At 43.8% G+C, this 27,369-nt stretch overlaps 1 protein-coding gene across 2 annotated transcripts in view; it reads left to right on the top strand.

Annotated features, from left to right (window-relative positions):
* The first annotated feature begins 8,698 nt into the window (after nucleotides 1-8,698).
* Nucleotides 8,699-27,369, top strand: part of MVD (mevalonate diphosphate decarboxylase) — a 107,560-nt gene continuing 88,889 nt past the window's right edge. Inside the window, exons 1-3 of one of the 2 annotated variants that reach the window (XM_069216480.1) lie at nucleotides 8,699-8,898; nucleotides 25,788-25,858; nucleotides 26,950-27,064. In XM_069216480.1, coding sequence (XP_069072581.1) covers nucleotides 8,829-8,898; nucleotides 25,788-25,858; nucleotides 26,950-27,064 — 256 coding nt within the window. In that variant the 5' untranslated portion in view covers nucleotides 8,699-8,828. The remainder of the gene's footprint in view (nucleotides 8,899-25,787; nucleotides 25,859-26,949; nucleotides 27,065-27,369) is intronic. The other variant, XM_069216479.1, reaches the window with a different exon arrangement.

Below are 27,369 nucleotides of genomic sequence, written 5' to 3'. Positions count from 1 at the left end.
ACATAAGTCAGCTGGTACAACTATCTCAAACAAAGTGTTCAAGTTTTCCCACAAACTCTTGGAGAGTTTCACGAACCTCTCTGACTGTTGGTACCATTCAACTGTCTCCCTCAATTTAGGATAATCATTTGTAAAAGACAGTATGTCAATTCGATGCCATGGAACATGAACAAACTGCCCTCCTGGAATTTCCCTCATCAGTAGCATTTTGACTGCTTCTCCTTTCTCCATTCCCTCTGTTTCACCCTCTGAATCTCGTTTTCATTTATCTTTCCTTTTCGCCCATCTGCCTTCCCACTTCTCTAGTGCTCCCCAAATCTGCGCACTCTGCAGCAAGTCCCTTAAATGTGCCTTCATTCCTGCTGACCTCATGTGTTCAAAATCCTTTGCTTCGAAGTCTAATCTGTAACTTTGACTCAAATGTTTCGTTGTCTTAAGATCGATGTCATGCTTCTCTGCTACTTCTTCTAATTTCTGATGTATTTTTACAACTTCCTTTGTAATCCTCGGACACAAATACCTCAGCTCTTCTTCAGTATAGGATTCTAAACTATTCAATCCCATGGTTCCCTCAACTAATTCATTTGCCTCAATAGTTAGTCCCACTCGATTCAGTTCCTCTTCCCCTTTTGAAGCACCTTGTGAAAAATTCAAACTATCCAGCCAACTATTTAACTGCTGTGCTGTTAACCCTTGTAATGAGATGTTACTCGCATTGGTTGCTGGCAGCTGTTGTATCCCTGTTCCCGAAACTTGTGGTGTCAAGAGTCTCAGACTTTGATTAGCATCTGGCAATGGCACAAGAGGACTACATCCCACAGGAGATTTAAGCTCACCTGGACAAGTACTCGAGGATGATGTCGACTACACTGAGTCTTCCATTCCCCTTCTCCCCAAGTTCTGTGAAGTCTCAATTTGTCCCCCTGCCTCTGATTTCTTCTGGGCATATAAGGGTACCGCTGGACCAACAGTAATCAGTAGCGATATTGCATCTGGAGCTGCTCTGGAACCTGCACTTTGTGTAAGTGGTACTCCCATCTCCTGATTCATAACTGGTGCAAGATCCACTGATGTCCCTGTTAACTGATTAAGCCTCGACATATTCTGTATCTGTGCTGGTGGCAGTAACATTGGAGTCGGGTCAGTCTGAACTAGCACCGGCTGCGGATGCACCTGCTCCCTCGGCACCACAATATTTGAAACAGTCTCAAGAGTTGGTACATTCGGGTAAATTCCTGGTGCTGAAGGTGTAGGTACCTGAACTTGAGCTTCCCTGGGATGTCCCAGGAGTAGCAGGAGGGGCTGCAGCAAAAGTTCCCTGGACCCCCTGCATAAGTGGTCATAGGTGGAGGTCTATCTCTCAGTAACTGTGTAATATAATCCTCAACATCAGAATCGTCATCATCTACACAGGACTTTTTCCTTTTCTTCTTTTCCTCGCTCTCCCTTTCCTTGCTATCATCCCCTTTGTCTGAATCGTCACCTTCTGTGATTGCAGGGAACATCTTAATCTCCTTCATGGTTGCCATTCTCCATCTCTTTTGTTCCCAATCCCACCTAGCTTCGGCTGGTGGCTTTTCTATCTTCCTTATCCTTCTATTAGTCTTCAGCTTGTGCTGTTGTCTGGCCACTAGCTCCCAAACTGCTGAAGCCTCAAACTGTGCTGGTCTCGGTAACGGCCTCCTGTCATACAATGATAGTCGCAACTGGACTAAAACCCTCAAATTAAACGTTCCATGCTCTGGAAATGCTAGGGTGCCTTGCTTCAACCAAAGACAAGAAGCTATGCCCTTTTCTGTCATTACGAGATGTGCTGGACTATCCTCCGGGGGGGGGGTTGGTTCCCCCACTGAAGTCTTAATGTAAGATTCACCCTTCATCGCACTCCTTAATGCCTTCAAAGACTTCATTTTGCCTGTGTTATGTATTACAATTCAATAAATGATATGACTTTAACTCCCAAGATTCCCTTCACCCGTCGCTCAACCAATTGCCTCTCACGGACGGCTGCCAATCCGGTCGCGGCTCTCCTCAGTAACCGACCTATCCCAGCGCGGCACACACTGACGTCACACTAACACACAGCAACTGACAAAGTCTTGCGGCTTCGCCTCCCACAACTCAAATTCATTCAACTAATGCAATTATATTGCGAGCGCCTTTACCAAATAACAACTAAAACAAACCTGCTGGTTTACTACAGGAAGTGACACAATTGTTTCAGGGACCTTACAGATTTTCACTAAAAGGCACTCTCTGGGACCTTAGCTATTCTTCTTTCTCATTCCCCCACGTCTGCAAGTAAAATTTGACCTGCAAACTTTACTCTCAACTGATCTTTAGGTCTGTCCTGGTGCACATAGGACTCACCAAATTTCAGTATTTTATTCATCCAACATTCAATCAGACTTGTTGACCACGACCGATCAACCTACTAAACCAGACAGATTACAACATAAACCCAAGTGTCTCCTACACTTGTCAATATACTCCGGAGTGTTAGAACACGCAGAGTCCGTACATCACCAACAACCACGTGGACAATTTTTGAGCACAAGGTGCCACACACATATGAAGTTCAACGACTTCCCTACTCTCACACCTTTTGGAGTATGCACACTCCTAATAACCCTAATCTGGAGTACGCAAACTCCCTACTTGTCACCTCACATACATCACAATTCACCTGCGATCTGCTTAAGCTTAGGCAAGCGCAATTCTACTACTCTCATACTATTTCAAAACACACCAGGAACATACTCAACCTCACCTACGGGATCCAGGATCTGGGAAAGTCATTTCTGGCTTAAGGGAACATCATCTTTGCTACCATTGTAATTTCAGAAAAACAAAATTCAAACCTCATAAAATCTGAACAACTATAGTCAATTTTAAACTACCACCATAACCTTTACTCACCACTTAACTAGTTCCCTAAGGAAACTAACCATCAAGCTGCTACCAAAAACTGCTAGCGCGCCTAGTCCTTAGTAAGTAAATTTACAAGGGGACGCGTATAGGTCGATGAATCTTTTGGATTGCATAGGGTATCCTAGTCAACTGTTAGAAGTAAGAAACATCCACAATAATACATTTTAGTCAACACATAATACCAAAAACTAATCCAATAAGAAAAATACTATCACTCTTAATAAGGTTTGTTAGTTTTATTCCCTATTAATGACAATTATAATAACAACAAAAAAACGTTATTCAACGAAACCATGATTACCAAACTTTATTAGCAGCATGAGCAATGAATTATCAAGATCTTATTAATATGCAACAACATTAATCTGAGCATAGCAATTCATGAGCATTGAATAATTCAGCAATATGAGTCAGTCAGTTTAAGTCAAAGTCACCATTAGTCACCCTTGTCAGCCTATCTATCTCAAATTAGCAAAGCATGTGGGTCTTCATGCAAAAACAATTTAGTCAAAAACCAATAATTTAGAAAAATCTAACTAAAAGACAAAAACATTTTTTAAAACAGCGCAGTTGGTACCTAGAACAAAAAGCACACATTAGTCAGTTGAGTTATAGCTACCTATCCAAGATAGATCAACGAGTCAGTCTTCGTCTCTAGGTCATCAGTCATCAGCTAGGCTCGGGCTCACAGGGAGCAAGCCCAATTTTCAGCACTTAGGACAGCATCTCCTGACGTCATCAACTTTTGCCTCTCCGTTCTGATTTCTCTTCTCATGTCATGACTTTTTATTAGAGTCTCTCAGTCCGTCCCACAATTTGCCCATTGGTCAACCTTATCAGGTGTTATGACTCTCACCTATAGTTTTTGTTTACCATGTTATTAAGAGAGTCAAGTTCCATTAACACGATTGGTTCTTCTGTCGATGAGAACATCATCCGGCTCTTCAGGTAACTAAATTGTTGCCCCTAGCTCTTAGTCTGTAGCTCCATTGTTCAAGTCTTGGGAAAGTACATTTAGCCTACTCCACACATAATTGTATCAATTTGTTCTGATCGTCTCCTGTCCGATGGTGAGTTTAAAGATTTTTCTGGCAGTGCTCAATTTTGAACTCTGTACAGTTCAAGGTCCTTTTCTCCAGTTCCAGTCTTCCGCAGCTCATCTTGTCTCCACGTTAAGCAAGCAAGGCCCAATGCCAACCAGGCCTCTGGTTTAGCTAAGTTAAAAATGCGAAGCATCATAACATAAATGTATAACTTTCACTATAGCATATTAATACATAATATTAAACTTTCATATTATTTAGTACTGTTAACACAGATGGTGACCACTCCCCGTGGGCACATTTTGCACATTACACATTATTTTCAATTACTGTTAATCAAACGCCACATTTTCTCATTAGTAAGTATACGCAAATCATTAGAATATTCTCATATTAGCATATCAGCTGCAACACCTGTCATCATGTTTTGACTTAAAGGGTATATCTGGGCATTGGTTTCCTAAGAAGTAGAGCACTGTTGTAAGCCATACAGCCAGGACAGGCAGGGTGTCTCAACGTCATATGCACTTGGAGGCTGGGCACAGTCAAAAGGATAAATAAACACAGGTGGGACCGCCTATGGTCACTTCATCCCAAACTTGCAACCCTAATGAAACATCTTTGAGTCTTCACAAAAGCTGAGGCCCGGTGGAAATGGGCTCCTGCCTCCGAGGAAGTATGCTGAAGAGTAAAAGAACCTCTAATATATGACATAACGATGGCGCACTTCAACCCTGAACAAACGACAAGAGCTGTTGGATGACCCAAGCCTGGTGGGGCTAGGAGCAGACCATGTTCAAGAGCAAGGGAAATCATTGTGGGCCCAGGTAGTTTTTGTGAGCTGTGTGCAAACTGACGTTGAAGCCTGGTACACTCAAATCGAAAACAATGCTTTGGCAATTAAGTGTGTGTGTGCCCATTACCTCTCAAAGCATATCCACACAAAAAATAATGAAAAGTATATATCAATATATCAAAAGTCACTAAAATATGTTTCTCCTCATTGAATGTTACGTTTTCAATTTTATTGATAATGTCCATAGTGTCGCGGACATATGCTGCAGTCTTAAACACATAAGGTTTCAAAAACGTATCTACAAACTGGGCAAGAGGCTCTAATATAGAGCCACAAGCTGAAACTATCGGTCTCCCTGGGGGTTCTTCCATGTTTTTATGTATCTTAGGAAGGATATAGAAGCAAGGCGTTCTACCATCATTCTGGTTTAAAAACTCATATTCTTTTCTACTGATCCATCCTTGTTCTTTAGCTGACTGTGTCAGTGCTTCTATCTGGTGTTGAACTTGTTTAGGTGTGTTCGCTGGTAGTTCACGATAATGCGTACGATTATCTAGCTGTCTCATTACCTCTTTATTATATTGTTCACCACTCCAGATGACTATTTCCCCGCCTTTGTCAGCTGGTTTGATTACAATGTCTTTGTTCTCTGCTAAACTAGTAATGGCCTCCTTTTCTATTTTTGAACAATTATCCTTAAAGAAAACCTTTTTAGTATTGAGGGAATCCAATTCTTTTAGCACTAGCTCCTCGAAAACCTTAACTTCTTTCGGCATTTCATTCCTATCGGGTAGGAAGAAGGATTTAGGTTTCAAACCACTATTTGACCATTCTTCTGATGGAATATCCGAAGTAAAAAATGCTCTCAGCCTGATCTTACGTAAAAAATTAAGCACTTCAATTTTACTGTCTATGGGATCCTGATTTTTGATTGGAACAAAAGACAGACCTTTACTTAAAACTTGTTTCTCTGTATCAGATAAAGAATACAAAGAAAGATTGTAAATAGGAATCAGATCATCAGGCTTCATTATTGCCTCCTGTACGCTCTCCTCCTGGTGCAAAAGAAATTCTGATCTTGGAATTGATCCCTGGGGATTCCTCCCCCTCTTGCTCCCCTCCGGTTGCCTCTGCCTAAAAAAGGTTGGCCAGAGGGATATGTGGTATGGACCTCGGCCTCAGAATCTGAGGACGTATCTGAAAAGGTTATAAACTTTTTTCTGGATCTAGTACGATATTATAAATTCAAATTATTAGGGTTGTTGCTCTTATAAAAATCTGGTTTTAAGTAAGGATACACAACTGTGATATCAAAGCTCTTAATGTCCCGAGCTAGTTTAGTTGTTTTCAAACTAATCGTATTTGTTTTAAACTCAGCTATTGTTTTGTTCACAGTCTCCAATAGTTGCTGTGAGTTATGTATAGTGTTGTCTGAGCTAACCTCTTGTTCCAATTCAGCAATTTCTTTTAATTCCTCTTCACTGATTCTTAGTGCAGTTTCCACAGACAAGGCCAGCCAATCTCTTGAACATTTAGTTCCGACCCCACTAAATTGTGTCAGATATCTTGGATCACCTGTGAAGATTATGGGAATATTCCTTACTTGTAAGCCTTGTGGAATAGTGTTGTTTTTAAGATGCTCTAATAACACTTGTGCATGTAATTGCGTCCTAATGTTTTTCTTTTTAAGTTGTTTCAATTTTTCTACTTTATCAAGCTAAAGGGTATCAATCGCTGTTATTTCTCCACTAAGTAACGAAGGGAGTTCTAATAGTTTAGAAATCTGTTCTTCCGTATAACAAACAATTTGTGATTCAGACATATTGGTACTCTATTACACACCACTTTTTTTCCTTTTAAAAAAGAATTACTCAAAACTTTCAGAAGGTAGACAACTGCTCAACATTTCAAAATTTAGGTACCATAAACCCAACAGCCTCATATTGAGAAATTATTTTATCTCAACAACTCCCACACACCTCACCAGGTGTACTATCACATTTACGAAAAAGTAGGGGAGTACCCTATCACCCCAACCTGCTTAGGGTACTATCAAAGCATATCCACAAAAAATATAGCAGGCAGGGACAAATCTATTCATTAATTAAACTAACCATTAAACTCACTTCTGGTTAATAGGGAGAGTTTAAATAATTCAAAAGCACTACATAAATACCTTAAAAGATTGTTAGGTGTTTTCAGCTGGGTGCTAACCCCTTGGTCATCTTTATAAGGCAGGATCATAATGAGAATTGAGCTAGAGTTACCTTTATGAACCATTTCGTTGGGCATTTTCCATTTTGATGTATTGTTTGTGTTTAATTGTGTAGTGTAATTTATGTTACAGGTATTGATTTGTTATGTGATTATTGATGTTTTTTATATGTTCTTATGATGAGGTATGCACTGCTATCTGTGAATAAATAAATAAATATATTTGGGAAATTAATTGACCCTATTAACCAGAAGTGAGTTTACTGGTTAGTTTAATTAATTAATAGATTTGTCCCTGCCTGCTATATTTTTTGTGGCTATGCTTTGATAGTACCCTAAGCAGGTTGGGGTGATAGGGTACTCCCCTACTTTTTCGTAAACATTACCTCTCAAGGCACCCCAGAATTGCTTGGACTCTGGCCTTTTGACAAACAGGAGATACAGAGATGTAGCATTGGTCATACGGGTGTCTAATACAGAGCGAGACAGAGGTATATCTATTGCATGGCCTCCAACAAAAACTAAGTAAATGCTCAAAATGTGATAGTGATCAAGATGATTAAGGTTATCTACAAAAATGAGCTTTTCCAATCTTAACGGATAGACAAATGCATCAGTTATATTGGATGACGATGCGTTACTCACATTGTGTGGCATGCTTCAGCAGTGGCTTCCTCATCCTACCCTAAAACTCAGTGTGCAGGAGTTATTTATAAAAGACACAGGATAAATGTGGCATACAGAACAAAAAACCTAACTACAAATAGGTGAAAATAGGCTTCCTCATCCTACCCTAAACCTCAGTGTGAGGGAGTTATTTATAAAAGACACAGGATAGATGTGGCATACAGAGCAAAAAACCTAACTAAAAATATGTGGAGGTAAACCTCAGGAATTCTCTTTAATAGTAGAAACCTTCGGTACAGTCTAAAAATACACATGGATGATAACGTGGTCTAATGCCCAGTGCATCTGATTACGGCGAATATGTTTCTGGCCTCTCTAGTGACGAAGAAATGGTCAGGGGCATTTGTAAGTGCTGAAAGGTTCCCTATCTCTCAAGGAAATGGTCAGGGGCATTTGCCAGGGCTCAAAGTACCCCATCTCTCAAGTTTTCTATAGTATACATACATGTGTGGGGAAAACATGAATTCCTACCACCACATTAATGCAAGACAAAAAACCCTAATTTGGGGGTTTAATAGTCATGGCCTTATTGAAGCGGAGTAGCCCCTGCAGTTACACATTAGTCTAGGTACCACGCTCTGTTCTGTATAACATGCCGTCCTCCTGTCGATTAATGTGGAGGTAGGACTTTCAATTTGATAATGGATAACGACATTATGGTAGTGGGTAAATATTTACATCCGGCTAAGTTTTCTCATCTCTGTTAGCAGAACTAAAGCACATGCTATTCAAATATGGCCGCCGAACCGACCAGCCCTATTCCTCGTTGGCCGTGATCAACTTGTACACTTTTGACACCTGATTAGTAAAGTGGAAAGAGTTGACAGGTTTACACCTGCTTACAGCTTGCTTGGTCGGTGCGTTATGATTCCAGCCGAGGAAGTCTATCCTCTGAGCTTACCAGGCTTCTTTGTCGTAACTTTGACTCCGCCCTGAAGAGGCGGATGTTGTACCTTTCGATTCATGTTATTGGCTGAGTGGATCTACGGTGTTCTAGTGCGTTCATCTCATTGAATACTGTAGGACGTTACGTTCAAGAATCAGCCAATGGCGTGTGTGGCGTGCGATGAGCCGATGTCCCTCCACTCGGCCGGCCGGGATATGGCAATATATTAGCAGACAAGAGAGCTGAATGTGTTTGATGCCGATCAATTAAAATGTCTGCAGAGAAGAGTGTCAAAACGGTAACCTGTACTGCCCCAGTCAACATCGCCGTTATTAAATACTGTGAGTACGCTGTAGATTCTTAATGCCACGATTGCAGTGACGGGAACATCGACGGCTTGCGCTTGGTACAACTCATGTGATTCCTCTTGCAGTACGTGTGTCTGTTTTGAGTAATACTCTGCTTTGACGATTAGTTTTGTGGGTATTCTGACGTTCTGTAATACTTTTGCGAGTCATGTTTAGCGATGTTACTGCCCAGTGCTCTGACATTATTAGTATCGTGAACCTACGAATTCTCTATTTAGGTAATATTAAGCCTGTGTATGTTAGAGGTGTGAGTATTGTCGTTAATTACTTATGTAGGTACTGTTCGTTGTTATCTCTTAACAATATGTAATTGAGTATTAGCGCTGGGATTCACATTTAATGAACGAGTTCTATTGCACGGATGATCGCTGCTGTGGGAAGTTCTGTCACTGAGCATTGTGCACTGCATGCCATGTGAGTAGTTGTCTGTCACTGAAGAGTTGTGAGGGCATTGCCATTCTGTTGTGCTGAGTAATCTGACATTTAAATGTAGTAGAGTAAATAAGTAACTATCTGGTATGCCGCGTTTCCCTTTTCCCGAGTGTGTGATCTTGTGCTTGGTTTATGATGTCACAGAGTGGAATATTCTTCCTGTAGTTTCCCGTTCTCGGTACCCAGGTAGTGTACACCGCGAGGCTCAGCAGAAAGTCACTCGACTCGTCATGGGGCATACACAGGTCGCTGCCTATTATGACCTATATTTGAAGTAACGAAACTGAAGCAACCTGCTACCCTGTACCACCTGGTAATCTGCATGATGATAATTGCCTTGAAACGATTCCTATTAGTAGCAGTGTTATGAAAAGTGCTGTGACTGAGTACGGATGAAGTGTATTTTCCGTGTTTGAGTGATATCGATGCAGCTAGCTTCTGTCACTAAATACTGATGATGCCTGCACTGTTATTGGTTACTGGGGGCAGGGCTATGTGGCTGAGTTGTTGACCTTGAACTGGATAGGCTACATGCTTGACCAACAACTGGGTCACTCTGGACAAATCAGTTTACCCTTTTGAACCATGAACAGTAAATGCATGTGCTGAGTAAAGTATTATCCAGTTTATGTAACCATTCAGTGTTACTGGTAGAAACGGGTAATACATTTAATCAGTTATGCAACCGATTCTACTCTACGTATTGGATGTTCTAGTACTATTATTAAGTATACACTTGGATGGGATTAGGCGATAAAACAGGGTATAAATCTGACTGCTTATTGGCTCTCAGCCGTTGCCAAATAACTCCTGTTTAGTGAGTGAGGGAAAAACCTTTAATTACAGAATAGTGAAATAATATTTTTAAATTAGATCTCTCCTCTTGTGCAGTATACAGAGCCTGCGCTAAGGTAGGAATACCCTAGACTATGTTTAAAAGGGCTGTGTTAGGCTTGGCACACGAGTTTAGGACTCTTAATGTTGAAATCATCTGTACATCCAGAATGACATGCTTAAACTGTATGCCCGGATTTGGAGCTCTATGTATAATGTTTCTTTATACACCTTACTATAGGAAGCTGGCCTAGTGTGTGGCGAGCACCTATGGTGTTATCACCTTATACCAGGTCCAGGTATCCCCTATTAGTTAAGTGTAGGCAGTGTCTACGAAGCCAGGGCTCTCTAGAGGTAGCTGTGGATGAGCAGCCAAGACTTATCTAGGAGACATGCAAAGCATATGCAATACCACTGTAGTCTCACAGCACTTACACACATGAAAGAACAACAGAGTTTTACAAAAATAAGGGTACTTTATCATAGTAACACAAATACTAAAATACAATATAGACAATATGCCAACTGGAGGTAAGTAAACACACCATTATGTACACATTAGCAATCAGTAAATAGCATAGAAAGCAATAGGCATTGGTAAAAGCAATAGCAAATAATGAGGGCCCTAGGGGAGGGCGAAACCACCTACTAAAAAAGTGGAATGTGAAAGGCAATTCCCCCACCCAAGGAAGTGGGATCAGTAGACAGGAGCTGGAGGAATTAGGAACCCCAAGAGGTGAGTACCAGAGTGACCCCCGGTGACGAAGTGAGCAGAGGTAAGTACCTGGTTTTCCCCAAAATCAACAGGAGGACTTTGGAAGAGGATTGCGCAAGACCCATACAAGACTGGAAGAACCCAAAGGTGGATCCTGACAAAAGAGGACCTGCAAAAGAAAGGGACCAAGTCCAGTTCACAATGGAGTGTCCGGCTGTGGCAGGAGCCACTACCAATCCTTCTGTGGATGCAGGACCAGGTCGACAGTGAACGAAGAAGGTCAGCAGTGTAGCACAGGAGCAGAAGGGGAGGCCCAGAAGTGATGGACGTGATGTCTCACATAGGCGGTCGTGATGCAGTTGGTCATTGGTGCTGAAATACCACCAACAAGCCTTGGCAACTGCAAGAGTCATTGAAGAAGGTTTTGCAAGGCTGAAGAGGACCAGCAAGGTCCTGGGCACTTGACCTAAGGAGGGGAGTCCAGGGTGACCCTCAGCATCTGTGAGTCGCAATAGGAGGCAGCCCCCACAGGTGGCCCACGGGCAGCAGGCACAGGAGTCGTGGTGGGGCCCACTCAGCACACCTGAAGAGGAGCCCCACATCACTGAAGCAGCAGGCAGGAGACTGTTTTTCAGGAAGAAGTGCTGGGGACCTGGGCTCCACATAGCCTGAAGATACCTTGGAGGAGGAACAAACAAGCCTTGGTAGCTGAGTTGCGGTGCACAGGAGTACTGTCCTGCAAGGAGAGGCAAGGGCTTACTGTCTCCCAAGTTAGACAGCTGGTAGAGAGGACCAAGGGGACCACTCCAGACTACCACCTGTGATGCAGTTTCCACACAGCTCAAGAGGAGGGGGAGATCCATGCAGCCGGTCGTCGCTGCAGTTGGTGCTTGCGGATGCAGGGGAGTGACTCCTTCACTCCAAGGGAGATTCCATCTTACTACTTGTGCAGGCTGAAGACTTGTCACCCTCAGAGGATGCACAGCTGGGGAAACATTGCAGTTGCTGGAAGGAGCTAGAGAAACCATGTTGCAGATCAGAGTTGTTGCTGTAGTTGCAGATTGTCGGCTCCTGGAGGGTCCAGTTGCAATCCCAGTGGCCAGAAGATGAAATAAACGATGCAGAGGAGTCCTGCTGGAATCTTGCACGTTGAATCAGGGGACCCACTCAAAAGGGAGACCCTAAATAGGCCAGGAAGGGGGATTGGTCACCTAGCAGGGTGACCACCTATCAGGACGGGGCTGTGACATCACATGCCCATTCAGATGCTCCCAGGGGCCGTTGTCCACCTTGTATTCAAGATGGTAAAATCAAGTGGCCACCTGGAGGAGCTTTGGGAACCACGCTTGGGGTGGTGATGGACAGGGGTGTGGTACTGTCCTTTCCATTGTCCAGTTTCGTGCCAGAGCAGAGGCCAGTAGTCCCTGGACTGATGGAAACCGTTTTATGCAAGGAGGGCATCAAATGTGCCCTTCAGAGCATACCAGTGGCTTGGGGAGGTTACTCCTCCCAAGCTATGTAATACCTATTTCCAAGGGAGAGGGTGTTACCTCCCTCTCGCACAGGAAATCCTTTGTTCCGCCTTCCTCTTCCTGAGCTCGTCAAGCAGCAGGAGGGCAGAAACCTGTCTGAGTGATGGCAGCAGCACGGGATGCCCGGAAAACCCCAGAAGACTAGTAGGAGCAGTGATGGGGGTCCCCTAAAGAGCCCCCATAGTGCATGGAATTATACGACCAATACCGGCAACAGTATTGGGATATGATTCGGACATGTTTGATACCAAACATGCCCAGGTTCAGAGTTACGATTATGTATCTGGACACAGGTAGTGAGTGACCTGTGTCTGGTACACGGGTAGAATGGCTTCCCCACACTTACGAAGTCCAGTATATTAGAGCTGGAGTTTGTAGGGGCACCTCTGCTCATGCAGGGGTGCCTTCACACACAGGTACCTGCACCCAGCCCTCTGAGCTAGGAGGACCTACCATAGGGGTGACTTACAGTGACTTAGTGCAGTGACCTGTAGTGAAAGGGCGCATACACCATTTCACGCAGGCTGCAATGGCAGCCCTGCAGACACATTTTGCATGGGCTCCCATGGGTGGTACAATACATGCTGCAGCCTGTCCCGTAGGATCTCATTTAGTATATGTGCCGCCGAAGCAAGTACAATTATTCTAATGAGACTACTGGATACGGGTGGCAGAATCGCCTGTACGGCGGGGGACTGAGTCTGATTCCCGCACCATGTGATACCTGTCGGCCTGATATGGGTTCTTCCAGCTAACTAGCAGTGCCTCGTTTCCATTCAAGAGTGGGATGAATGTGGCAACCGGGCGCATGACATAGATGATTCCTCCTGTGACAAGGAGAGTAAAACACTAAAATAACCCTACCATAATGTCACTATGCTTTATAGCTATAGTTCCTACCTAAACTATGTAAGAGCACAGCATGTTAAGCTCTAATTCTGCCCTTCAGGTTTCCCCCCTGGGAAGACATCATCCCTCCATACCTGAGCAAGGAGGCCTGTGGTCTAGGGAGACACCATTCCCATATTGGCCAGGAAGCCGATAGTCTAGATAAGCAGCTGTAGCGAAGCAATCAGCATACAGTTGTGGTCATCTGGCTGAAATCTCTCTCTAACGTGTATGGGGTGAAATGGTGTTCTATAATAAATCAGCTGATGTTCTAAGAAAAGTTCCCCACGTAAGAGTGTGTTTCTGTGAATATTGGAGACAAAGCGTACCACGTTTGCCAGCAACCTATCTATACTGTAGCCTTGAGGAAAGCACAGAGTGTTGTTAAGAAAGTAGTGCTGTCCTAGGCAAAGAATGAATAGATAGAAAACAATAAAACAAGACTGCAAATGTGCCTGATGTTAATAAAACAAAGCAAGCCGAATAGAATATATCTAGGCTAAAATGCCCAGCTGCAGGCCTAAGATGCTAAAATATTGTGTATAACACTATAACTAAAATGGCTACACAACACCCTCCCCTTGCCGGTTTAAATGTGGTTCAAAGCCTAACTAAAATATATAAGTCTCTACAATTCTTTTATAAAAGCATATGTACAGAAATGTCAATAAAGACTAGTTAAAAGACACTTGAGCATAAAATAAAGGACAATTTAAAATATTAACTGTGGCTTTGAGAAGGCCGAATTCAAAAGACAGTGTTATTTTGAAAACCTCCAATTATATCCAGGGCATTTGAAGACAAGAAATCTTCCACTTCGGCAGGTGGTAAAACAGTCAAATCATCGCCAAGGAAAACCGAGGAGCACTTGTTCCAAAGCCTGAGTTCCAGCTGAGGCAGCAGCATTCCATGGTGTGCCCGACAGTGTGTTCATGGTTGCAGGATCCACGAAGGGCAGCTCATAAACGTCTTCCCGTAGCAAGTGCACCCCCAACGCGCATGTCTGGTAATGAGCCCTTAGCGAGAACATCAGCAGATCAATGTCCAATGAAAGTAAGCGCTACGTAGAAAGACAAACTTTCAGTGTACATTCAAAAGGGCACCAAAGGCATCGAAACATGGGCTGCACACAATCCAACACTGGTCTGAATAACAAAGACCAGTCACACTCTCATTGTTCTAGGCGGGTGCTCCGAAATACTGCATCATGCGTTCACAACACAGTTGCGCTGGTGGAAGCGCTATTGGTCCTCCTTGTTGTAAACGGACAGCCATTGCGCAGAAAAAGTAGCAACAGCGATATGCCACTTATTACAGCCAAAGTAATCCGAAATCCCCTGAAAACACTGGAAAATATTGAATGCATGGCTGATGGCATTAAGATGAATATAAAAGAGAAGGTGTGAACAAAACTAGAACCAATAGCCCTAAAGAAGTGCGCGATTCCAGTAGTACTGGACGCGTTGAATATTCGTCCCACGAGTTCACCAAAGTGTCTTAGAAAATTAGTACTTAAAAGGGACAGTATCTCTGCAGATAACCTCGCAACCTGAAGCGCATAGGTCTCGCGCGCAGATGTAAGCGCCACATGTTTTTGAAACAATAAAGCCTTGAGCTTGCTCAACTTGTCAAAATTCACATTTGAAGTAGCGATATAGGGCCAAATCTAAGCTACTTCCCTCTGTTTTTTAGTAGGAAAAATTACATTCCTGCAGAATGTAACAATTTGGGAGACCGAAACTACATAAGCTATTCCGACTCGCATTCCACAGCAGCTCTCACTATTAAGGAGCACATAGCTGCCATTCGAGAGCATCTGGAACGCCAGTCTAATCAAGGGGACTGGGACTCCCTTCAGATAACAAGCCAAGTTTGCTGCTGCAAGTGCAAGGACAGCTGTTTACAAACCATTGAATGACTGACAGAAATCTCACAGTTATAACCGCTAAGACAGACCTCTTTCATGCCACTGAGACATTTGTATGAGAAGAGCAGCTCCCACACCTCGTGTATGTAACTATCTCCTAGCCTTTCATATCTGCCTACTGGAATGTGTTTCAAGCAAGATGTGAATTGAAGTGTTGAAATAGGCAGATTGATGACCCCTTGTATTAACCATTCAGCAGATGGTATTTCAGCCACAATAAAAGGCAACTTTTCCAATTTCTCAATATTTGACATGACCTAAGTTGCTTCCTTCTTAGCCATTAGTTGTTGTTTTCTTGTTAAATTAAATGTTGAAAATATGTCCAGTGCACTAACGTATTGCCAGGGAACGTGACCTCCTTTCAACGTTTGTATTGTCCAACCTATCTGCATTATATATCTTAGTTGACTCTGTCTATGGTGTAAAGAGGACATGTCACTTGGTAGAAACAATGTTTGTTAGAAGTATATGTCCGGTCGGACACGGTGTTAATCCTGTTATCAACAACAGCTAATGCCTTCTGTAAGTTTTCGTGATCTATTTGCCTTAACCGGGCACACTGCGTATCAGAAGCACTTTCTACATTGTTTTCTGGGGCCTAACAGGGAATCCTGTAAATCTGTATAATTAGACAGGAGACTGAGGTGTTCTTTACCGGCATCTAGGGAGGAACTCTTCAACCATTGCTGGCATAGTTTCCCTACACTTTATGTTGTCACTATACCTGAGTGTTCCGATGACACATAGCGAGGGTCAGCCCTACTTGTTCTAAAACCCCAGAGGAGTTTACAAAACGTTTATGACACCCATTGGTATCTATTGGCCACAATAACCACCCACCAGGACGTGAAAGTGATGTATTAAATGTGCCATTTTGGACCCATTTATCAAGCTGCTCTTCAGTTGCATTGATAAACATTTGCCATTTGTAAAATTTGGTGGGGGCAGGAATAGTGGGCAAATTCAAATCCTTAATTTTTGCTAAGCCTAAACAACTTGTTTGTTGTACAGTTTCGTTTAGAAATATCATTTGAACAGGTAGCAGGCATGCTCTAAATAAAGCTTCCTTCCCCTTATTTGCCAGTTTTTTTTGTTCCCCACACTTTGTCAGTCGACTTCAACCAATATTCATAGCCTTCTATAGCCAACCGGGAAACAAAGGAATCAGAATAGATGAACTTGGTGTCAGTTAATGAAATATGTAAATTTTCCATCACTGGCAACTTAAAATAAAAAGACTGAGCATTTTTAACATTGTGCCCAGAGAAATATGCAAATTTGTCAAAAATATGTTTTTGAACACCCCAGTGGTGGAGTTGGACAATGGTCCCATTGTGTGTATTTAAAAATAGTCTTTAGGGTGCTTGCTCTATGAATTAAATGGTGTCCATATTATTTATAACAGAATATGTCTCCATAATTTTCTTTGGATTGGTAAACATCCTCATTTTCAAATAAAGTAAAATACTGCACATCAGACATCATAGAATCAACAGTTTTCACATCCCAATCATCAGAAACGACTCCAGGTAGTATTAGATCATTAATGGAAAGTTTAAACACATATGGAATTTGAATGACCTCCGTCGGGCCGTATATATCAAATGAGAGTTTATCCGAAACAAAACCCTCAGGAATTGGTATAGCTGAAATGTTCACGAAGGAGAAGTCTCTGCGGACCTTGTGGGAGGAAAAATTGGGTTTCAGGATCTCATCCACCAGTTCAACTGTAGCTCTTTCAGGAACATAATGACCATGTATCAGTAGGAAGAAAGTGATGACAAAGCCAGTCCAAAGGAGGAAAGCTAATATGGTTAAGGACAGCCACAGATAGTTCCATGGGACAATAAAGTAGTTACTTTTAAGCTAGATTATCAGCTTGGCTACACAGCAGCCCATGGGGTTCCCCTGGTGCCCCAATGCCCTTGGTACTTAAGTACCATATACTAGAGACTTAAATGGGGGCCACCCGTATGTCAATTTTGGGGTGTGCTAAGTCCTAAGCAACCACATTTAGAGGGAGAGAGCACAGCCACTGGGGTCCTGGTTTGCAGGATCCCACTGAACACAGGCAAAACACACTGACAGCAAGCAAAACATGGGGGTAACAATGCCAAAAAGAGGGTACTTTCCTACACTTACATTCTCTGATTGCTTGCTATCTCAGAAAGACTTCCCCCACTATACTCCTAAACCCCTGCTTGAAAAATTGACTTTGATGTGCTTCCACTTGATTCCTTGCCTTTCTTTCTTCAGTGATCCTCTTATTACCTTCCATCCTCTGCTTGCCTTCTATTTCTGAGTATAATCTCTGTCCCATGCCTGCCTTAATCCTTCATATTGTAATTCTGAAACTGGTTGATACCTCATTTCACAGATCACAACAACTTCTCAGTAATGCTCTTTTTACCTTTTATTGTCTGCCTGCCTTCTGTTTCTGAATATAGCCTCCTTTCGGTCTCATGACTGCCTTAATCCTTTTTATGGTAATTTAGAAATTGGCTTGATTTCATGAATCACAACCTCTCCTCTTTAAAACTCTATCCCTTTAAACTAACATTATCTAATCTCCACCAGCCTATCTATCTCACCAACCATTCACCTGAAACCAAATAGCCAACCGTAATGATCAAACCTAACTGGTATTAATATGATCTATCACAAAATAACTGGAGTAAATGTATGCAATTTTTCGTAAGAGCGCATGACTAATTGCAATGACCAATATTGACCACTACAGGGCTAAAAAAAATCACCTTTTTCTTAATTCTCACATATGATTGTACCTTCAAATATGTGAGCTCAGCATTTCTGCAGTACAAAAAAAAACGCTTTTGTTTAAGTAAACTAAAGTTTAGTGGATGCATCACAAGAATCTAACCCACGTAACCTAGGACTTCTTTTAGTTTATTAACAACATTTTCATCAGGGCAGGAATGTTTCTCAGTTTGTTTAAACACTCAATTTTAATAAATATATTTCTGATGGCTACAACTACCTGTGGATTCCGCACCTTATGAATTCACCCTTGCACCAGCATCCGACGGAAAGTCTTCTTCCCAGCGCTCCACGTCAAAGAGGACGTCACAATTGCACGGCTCCACGCAACTTTGTCTGACGTCACCGTGCCAATAAGAGGTCCTCGCCGGCGTGCTGACGTCAGTTCCCTTTTTTCCGTGCCATCGACGCTAACGGTTTTCTCCTTGCTCTCGCTTCTGTTGGAGGTTTCATCTTGTTGCTCTTTGTAGTTACAATGTCTCCCCCTAGGAAGTCCGGTTTCAAGCCATGCAGCGAGTGCGGGGATCGCATGTCGGTCACTGACCCTCATGACGATTGTCTTTGGTGCCTTAGCTCTGAGCATGATGTCGAGCAGTGTGCGTCTTGCCAGAGCATTAATCTAAAGGCGTTAAAGGAAAGGGAGGCCAAACTCTTTTTGGCCAAGACGAAGAAGGATCATAGGAGCCACCGTAGATCCTCTTCCCATGCTTCTTCGAAGAAGCATAAGAAATGGCACCGTCATGACTCTTAGTGCTTTTCGGCTCGGAGCCGATCGAGGTCTCCATCTCGTCGGCGATGTGGGACGTGAGTCCGACGGTGACCCCTCAACCCCAGAGTCCTGAGGCTTCTCCAGTTCCGTCTGTCTTTGAGGTTGTGGCACCTCCGGACAGTCCTCGATTTTCACCTGCTGCTCAGGAGTCTGATGTTCAGCAGGCACCGCTGCAACAGGGAGACCAGCGGTATCCTGCCTTCCCGGCTCCGGGAGCGAATCCGGTGGCATTTTTGAATGCCATGTTCTCTGTGTTCAAGGCCATGGCCCCTGCTGGTGCACCGGCTGGTCCCACAGGTCCATTGGCATTTTTGTTGGGCTCCCCGGCTCCGTACAAGGCGCCGCCGCTTATGCCATTCTATCTGGCATCGCCTCGTGGCCCTGTGGACCCCATGACGTCGCCTTCTAGATCTGTGGCGCCAATTTCATCACCCAGTCAGCCGGCGCCGATGGTGGAGCCACGAGCATCTTCGCGCCATTAGGATCCGTGCCGGCGCCAGATCCGAGTGATGGATTCAAACTGAGTCAACCTTCCTCTCCTGTTCCACTTCAGGTGTTGAAGCCGGTGTCTTTGATGTCGGCAAATTCCATGTCGACGCCGAGGTTGGAGGCTCGATTGAGATCACGCAGGAAGGCCTTGCGACGAGGAGGAAGAGTATCAGAGGCAGTTGTTGGAGGAAGGAGAGATTGTCGAGGCCTTGGGAGAGTACCAAGGCCTGGAGTCAGCCAGTGGGCTTGGATACTTCCCCGGAATGGAACTTGTCTTCACCGGGGGAATTTACGGAGGAGGCAGCTTCTTTTCACACAGTGATCAGGAAGACAGCAAACTTTTTGGAACTTCCATTGCCTGCTGCGGAAGTTAAGATGAACATTTTAACAGAGGTCCTGCATCCTTCTTCGGCTTCTGCAGACCCTTAGCTTCCATTCAACGAGGCTCTTACGTTACCCATATTAGAACTTTGGAGGAAGCCTGTATCGTCGCCTGCTGTGAATACAGCTGTGGCAAGGAGATAGAGTGGTGCCTGGTAATCCGTGGTTTTTATCACAACATCATACCTCGGAGAGTTTGGTGGTTCAGGCCTCTTGCTCTACACGGTCTGCTTCAGGCTCCTTCCCTGTGATTCAATCAGACAGGGAATCCAAGTGGATGGAGCAATCCGCAAAGAAGACTTTCTCATCTTTCAGCATGGCTCTCAAGGCTGGAAACGCTACCTGTGTGTTGGGTAGATATGTCCACGCCCTCATGGACTCTGCGACGGCCGTGGTTTCTGACCTGCCGCAGGATGAACGGAGACCATTTGGGGAACTCCTGTCTGATGCGCAGGCTGCGGCGAAACAAATAATCCAATCTGGCCTGGACTCTATGGACTCGGTGGCCAGGGTAATGGGTACATCTATTGCTACCAGGAGGCACGCTTGGTTGAAGTCCTCTGGGTTTTCTTCAGATGTACAGACCACCTTGTTGGATTTGTCCTTTGATGGGGAAAAACTGTTTGGAGATAAAGCGGACTCTGTCCTAGAGCGCTATAAAGATAGTTGGGCCACGGTGAAGTCTTTAGGATTGCAAGCCTCCTCTGCTACCCCTTTTAGGTCCTTTCTGAGGTTCAGGGGATTTGGATGTGGAGCAGTTTATCGAGGTAGACCCCAGTCCTCGGTCCAGCAGCCTACCAGCCTCCCATATCGGTCCTCTAGAGGGTGGGGGGGGTTAGGAAAAGAGGGGCCACCCAGCAGCACCCTACGTCATCCTCTTCCTCTGGAGGACAATAGCAAGGGAAGCAGCCCTAGTTTTCTCCCCTTTATCGACCACACTTCTCCTGTAGGTGGAAGATAACATCTTTTTCTCCACGAGTGGGAGTTAGTTACATCAGACTCATGGGTTCTAAATATTGTGAGAAAAGGAAATGCTCTCCCTTTTCAGGAGTTTCCTCTTCCCATCCCTCCCCGTCCCTCGTTTTGTTCAGAAGACCATCTCCTGTTGTTACAGCAGGAGGTTCAGACCCTATTGTCAAAAGGTGTGGTGGAGTTGGTTCCAGAGTAGGAAAGGGGTCAGGGTTGTTATTCAAGATACTTACTGATACCCAAGAAGGATGGTTGTTTGAGACCAATCCTAGACCTGAGGATTTTGAATTGGTTCCTCAAACAGGAGAAATTCAAGATGCTGACTCTAGCGCAGGTACTTCTGGCGTTGAACAAAGAGGATTGGATGGTGTCTGTCGACTTGCAGGATGCGTACTTTCATATCCCTATACTCAAGTCGCACAGGAAGTATTTCCGGTTTGTGGTGGGGTCTTACTTCAGCACCTCGCGTTTTCACAAAGGTAATGGCAGCAAGTCTCAGAAGGAAGGGGATATCAGTATTCCTTTACCTGGACGATTGGTTGATCAAAGCCAAGTCTCCAGAGCTTGTGTTGCGTCACTTGCGGATGACAACTCAGTTGTTGTTCAGGCTGGGTTTTTTGGTAAATGTACCCAAATCTCACCTGGAGCCCTCTCAACGCCTCCTGTTCATAGGGCAGTACTGGATACAACATTGAATTGGGCCTATCCTCTGCCTCAGCGGATCCAGGATATTCAGGCGTTGATTCCAATGTTTCAAAATGGAGCGGTTGTTCCAGTCCTCAAGGTCTTACGCCTCCTCGGTCTGTTCGCTTCTTGCACTCTGTTGGTCACTCATGCACGTTGGCACATGAGGGCTCTTCAGTGGTGCCTCTGCAGGCAGTGGTTTCAACACAAAGGGGATCTCGAGGAGTCGATAACGATCTCCAGAGACGCTGCAGCGGATTTACAATGGTGGTCTGTGGACGGCAACCTTTTCGCAAGGAAGCCGTTTTCACTACCGCCGCCGGTGGCCACGGTCATGACGCGGATGCTTCCACTCTAGGGTGGGGAGCTCATCTGGGGGACCTGGAGATCAAGGGCCATTGGTCTTCAGTGGAACAGACTTTTCATATCAATCTGTTGGAATTGCGGGCGATACGTCTGGCTCTCAAGGCCTTCCTCCCATTCCTTCGCAGTCCGTCAGTTCAGGTCCTGACGGACAACACTACCGCAATGTGGAGTATAAACAAGCAGGGAGGTGTAGGGTCGTATCTTCTCTGCGGAGAAGCTCTGCGTCTCTGGTCCTGGCTTCAGGACCATCGGATTTGCTTGATTGCAAATCATCTGGCCGGGTGCTCAAAGTGCGTGCGGACTTTCTGTCGGCATCTTTCGGCCGATCATGAGTGGCGTCTCCATCCGGATCTGGTCCTGCATATCTTTCAGATTTGGGGTTCTCCGGTGATGGATCTGTTTGCCACTCTGGAGAACGCGAACTGCCCGTCATTCTGCAGCCTCCAGTATCCGGTGCAAGGAGCTTTGGGGGACCCGGTTCAGATCTGTTGGTGCAACCAGTTGCTTTACACGTTTTCCCCCATACCCTTGATTCCTCGGGTTCTGAGGAAGATTCGCCCAGATTGGGCTCAGGTTATTTTAATAGCCCCGGAATGACCAAGAAGGGTGTGGTGCACGGACCTTCTCCAACTATCGCTGTGCCCTCCGCTCCGTCTCCCTCTCGGGGCAGACCTCCTCTGCAGTCGCAGGGACAGCTTCTACACCCCCACCTCCAAAGCCTGCACCTTCATGCCTGGAGATTGAACGGGGCAACCTGAGTTCCTTTTCTCTCCCACCAGATGGAGTGGATGTTATTTTATCGACCAGGCAACACTCCACTAGGTCACTTCATGCCGGCCGGTGGGCAAAATTTGTGACTTGGTGTGGAGAAAAGCAAATTGATACTTTGAAGGCCCACCTTTCTGATATTTTATTATTTGCTTTGGACTTAGCAAAGAAGGGTTGTGCAATGGCTACGGTTAAGGGTTATTTAGCTGCTCTGTCAGCCTTTCTTTGCCTCCCGGATCAGCCCTCATTGTTTAAATCGCCTATTGTGGTTAGGTTTCTTAAGGGTTTACTTTATATGTTTCCTCCCGCTCCTTTTCATGTGCCTCAGTGGGACCTAAATCTTGTTTAACTTTTTTAATGAGGTCACCATTTGAGCCCATGCACTCTTGCCCGTTAAGGTTTTTAGTGCTTAAAACAGTTTTTCTTGTTGCCATAACCCCGGCTAGGCGGGTTAGTGAGCTTCAGGCTCTTTCTGTTAAACCCCCCCTTTACCTTGTTTTTCCCAGATAAAGTGGTGTTGAAAACCAGGACGGCTTTCCTGCCAAAAGTTGTCACTCCTTTTCATATAGGGCAGGCTATTACCCTTCCATCTTTCTACCCTCCTCCTCACCCCTCAAAGGAGGAAGAAAGGCTTCACCGCTTGGACCCTAAAAGGGAACTTAGTTATTACATTGAAAGGACGAAGGACTTTCGCCTGGAAGATCAGCTGTTTGTGGGGTATATGACAGAGGAAGGGCAGAGCAGTCCATAAAAGAACAGTCTCCAGGTGGGTTACCCTTTGTATCAAGATCTGCTACCCTTAGGGGGAACCTTTTTCGCCAACGAGTATTGGAGCCCATTCCACCAGGGCTAAGTCCGCTTCTTCGGCCCTGGCAAGGGGGGTTCTGGTGGTGGATATTTGTAAGGCAGCAACTTGGGCGTCCCTCCACACCTTCGCAAAGCATTATTGCTTGGACTCTGAGGTTCAGAGGGACGGCCATTTTGCACGATCTGTGTTGCAGGATTTCTTGGTGTAATCAGATAGGCACCCACCTCCGGGTGCGGTACTGCTTTGGGACTCTATTCATAAGGTGAGGAATCCACAGGTAGTTGTATCCATCAGAAGAACAAGTTACTTACCTTCGGTAACGCTTTTTCTGGTGGATACAATAGCTACCTGTGGATTCCTCACAGTCCCACCCGCCTCTCCGTTGCCTGTCTGATTGCACTAGGATATGTGGTTGTATAGATGTATGTATATATTGATATTTTTTCTGTATATATAAATGATGGTTTTAAATATATTGCATCATGAAGGTTTTGTGTATATATGTAATTATTGGAGTTATTGTGGAGTCTGGTTTTCACCTGTTCGCCTCAAAGGCAGGTAAAAAATGGGTGAAATTGACGTCAGCAGGCTGGCAAGGACCTCTTATTGGCACAGTGACGTCAGACGGAGTCGCGTGGAGGCGTGCAATTGTGACGTCCTCGTCGAAGTGGAGAGCTGGGAAGAAGATTTTCCGTCGGATGCTGGCGCAAGGGTGAATTCATAAAGTGAGGAATCCACAGGTAGCTATTGTATCCACCAGAAAAAGCTTTCCCGAAGGGAAGTAACTGGTTCTACTAAACCATGATGTGGTAACATTGTCCTCTACATACAGTAACTTTCCTAGAAATGTCCAAAAACCTCTTCACTAACTTGCAGCCTTACTGATTAAACTATATAGTGTATTAACAATCTGTGAAAATTGGGTTTCAGAAAACACATTTTTTGCACATCAACATGTAAAGTATTCTGATTTGTTTTCAACCTACTAAAATATTTTTTTATTACACAGAAATATTTTAAAAAGGCTTTCACAACTACTGAAATATATTTTAAAATATTTGTGGTGCTGTTGGGGTAAATGTTGTGTGTTAGGAAAACCCTGACAACCTATATCCTTTTATTTTACATTCTAAGCAGCAGAGGTCTCCCAGTTCACCTTACAAAGTCCTGGAACTCTGCTGTCGGAAGGAAAATTAATTGTAAGAAAACTTACTTTTGACCTCTGTCTATGAACACAGAGCAAAAATGGCATAAGAAGAAGATTTAAAGGCATCTTTTATTGCCCTTCCACTTTTCAACTGAACAGAACTCCTGTTCAGTGTCAACTCACCAGAGGGGACGAGTAAGTATTAAAAATAGCTCAACCTGATCAAGACTCGCCAATGCGAGCAGTCAAGTGAATTTTTCGAGCCCTGCACTAGATTAACCACTAACCCTGGGTTCCAGAATAGCATGCCACTCGCCTTAAAGCGCTTCAATGCCTCATCGGGGTAATAAGCGCTATGTAAATACAATTAGCGTTAAGTAATGACCTATGTGTTTTTCCATGATACTGCCATGGAGTGTAGTGTCTTGGTGGTATAGGCAGTTTGTTGTTGGGCATTAATGATGCAAGTACCTTCAGCTACTTAGTCATAATGCTGTGGTTATTTCATAACTAATGGCACTGTGAGTATTCTCTCTCTACATTTTATTTATGAGTGTTCTCTCACATTAAACACAGATAGCACATTAACCATCAATGTTTTCACATTGCATATATGTGCTAGGGAACTTTACTTTCCCACATCCTGAGTTCACACACCCAAAGCTTGATTCCCCTCTCATAGCTTTTCACTCTATTTGTGCAATAATAATCCATAGGTAATGTGAGGCAAAACAGAACGTATCAAATGTTATCAATGCATACCAGATCTGGATACTATTGATCTCTGCTCTGAACCCCAATGTACGAAATTGGGTTATTAGTTGTGATGGATAGGAGTTCTACACAAGTAATGGGTCCACAATTGTCTCCTTATTGGGAACCAAGTACCCAAATGTAGCACCGGACTCTCTCGGGTAGCATAGCACAGCAGTCCAAGGCCTACTCAGAGGAAGTGATGTGGGCTTGTAATCTCCATTTGCTGGTACAAAAACAATGATTTATTTAAAGAAATTTGGCTAGTAGGAAAGTGAGGCACATATTTGAATCACAGAAGTATGCTTTCTTTTTTTTTGCTCACTTAAATTAATTTTGGTCAGGAAGTTCACTTGACACTAGTTAATTTTAGTCCAGTTCCTCTTGCTTACTGGCCAGTCACCTCATAGGCTACATCTGAGGGGAATGATTAAGGTGTAAGTATTAGTCTTCCATGTTGATCTCATACTCTGTTTTCTCCTTCAATTGGAATGGTGCACTTTGTCAAGGGCCCAATTGAAGAGCATCACTTGACTCCATACAGCTGTACACTATAAGTGAAGATATTACCAGAAACATTCTCCCTCTTAACGCCGAACATAACCTGTGTAATGTCTTACAGGGGGTAAAAGAGATGAAGAGCTGATTCTACCAATCAATTCATCACTCAGCGTAACTCTGCACCAGGATCAGGTTGGTATATGCTTGTGCAGTGTTAAAGCACTTTTTTTTGTTTATGCACCCACATTCTAACGTTGGGATCTTGTATGTTTTGAGGCATCAATCACTTGCCTGATTTCTTATATTTGTTAGTAATTCCTTTGTATAGAAAACAACACGGCTAATCCTCAGACTGGATTTTGTTGGTATGTATAGGGTAAACCTACCAGCAGATACTGTTACTGCATAGTACCAAGGTAACAATCACATTGCGGTCAGAACAAACTTTTTTTTTTTTTTTTGTTTTTTTTTTACATTTTTATTTTTAGATTAGAAGGGAGTGTATTTGGCATAGGATTTTGGAAAAGGTGGGAGGATGATCTTGGAGGTGGCGCCTAAGGTTTCATGCTGCCAAAGGCAACGTCCTTCACTTCGGGCACAGAAATCCTGATGAGTGGAATGGGGATGTGAGATAAGTTGAGTTCTTAAAAATATATAAACTACAAGTGGTAACGTGAGTTTGTTAATGTGTGTGGCCTTACACTAAAAATATGACAAGGCTTTTGGAAAAAGAGACTGAATGGACGTGGGGGTGGCAATATATAACTAGCAGAAAAAGGGAGGTGTGTAACTCCTGCAGAGAGCAACAGGGTCCATCTGGACTATTGTGTCTAGTTCTGAATTTTTAATGCCAATAAAGGTTGGTACTCAGTAGATGGGCATCTAAAGTGGTCAGTTAATTCTAAGCTCTTTGGTTGCATTATATACTGAAGTATCTTGAATCTGTATGCATTTAAACTTACACTTTAAAAGATCAGAAAATAATTACAAAATAGGCAACAAGTGTACTCTCACGCAGCTGCAGTGTTAACTAACTAAATCGCGTTATCAGCTTGTCATCATGTACTTCTAGCATCCCTGTGCGCTTAGTTGAAATATGACTTTCACTCATGGTCTGCATAAAGAGATAATATGGCTTGTTGAGATTTTCAGTAGAAGCAAAAGAGTTTGTGAGGAGACTGTTGCCTTCATTAGTTTTAGTTCTATCAAATTATTTGTAGCATTTCATTTATTCAGTTGGGGTAAAGTGTTTTTTGGAGAGTGAACATATTTTTCTCTCTTAGTTGAAAACCACCACCACTGCTGCAATCAGCCGAAATTTTAAAGAGGACCGCATCTGGTTGAATGGTGTAGAAGACAACATTAACCACTCACGTTTGCAGTCTTGCTTGCGAGAGGGTGAGTAACTGTTGAAGGTGAAGGTCCCCTTCCTGTAGAGCAGGGGTCTTCAAACTGAAGGGTGGACCCCCCAGTGGCTTCAAATTATCCCAAGGGGGCATCAGGCTCTGGCCCAGAGAAGCATTATGCTGGAACAAAATGAGCAGCAGTAAACCTCTCTGTAATGGGCCATCACTTACATGTTTAGTCATTTATATCCTAGCTAGGAGTCAAAAGACAAAGGACTCCAAATATTCTTAAAAAAGCCCACTTCTAATACCCACACTGTGGATACTTTTAGAATTTGGTAAGGCCTGCCAGACCAG

Source organism: Pleurodeles waltl, chromosome 12, assembly GCF_031143425.1.
Source record: "Pleurodeles waltl isolate 20211129_DDA chromosome 12, aPleWal1.hap1.20221129, whole genome shotgun sequence".
NCBI classification, from domain to species: domain Eukaryota; kingdom Metazoa; phylum Chordata; class Amphibia; order Caudata; family Salamandridae; genus Pleurodeles; species Pleurodeles waltl.
Note: the sequence above shows the minus strand (reverse complement) of the source record. Positions and strands in the feature narration are given on the sequence as shown.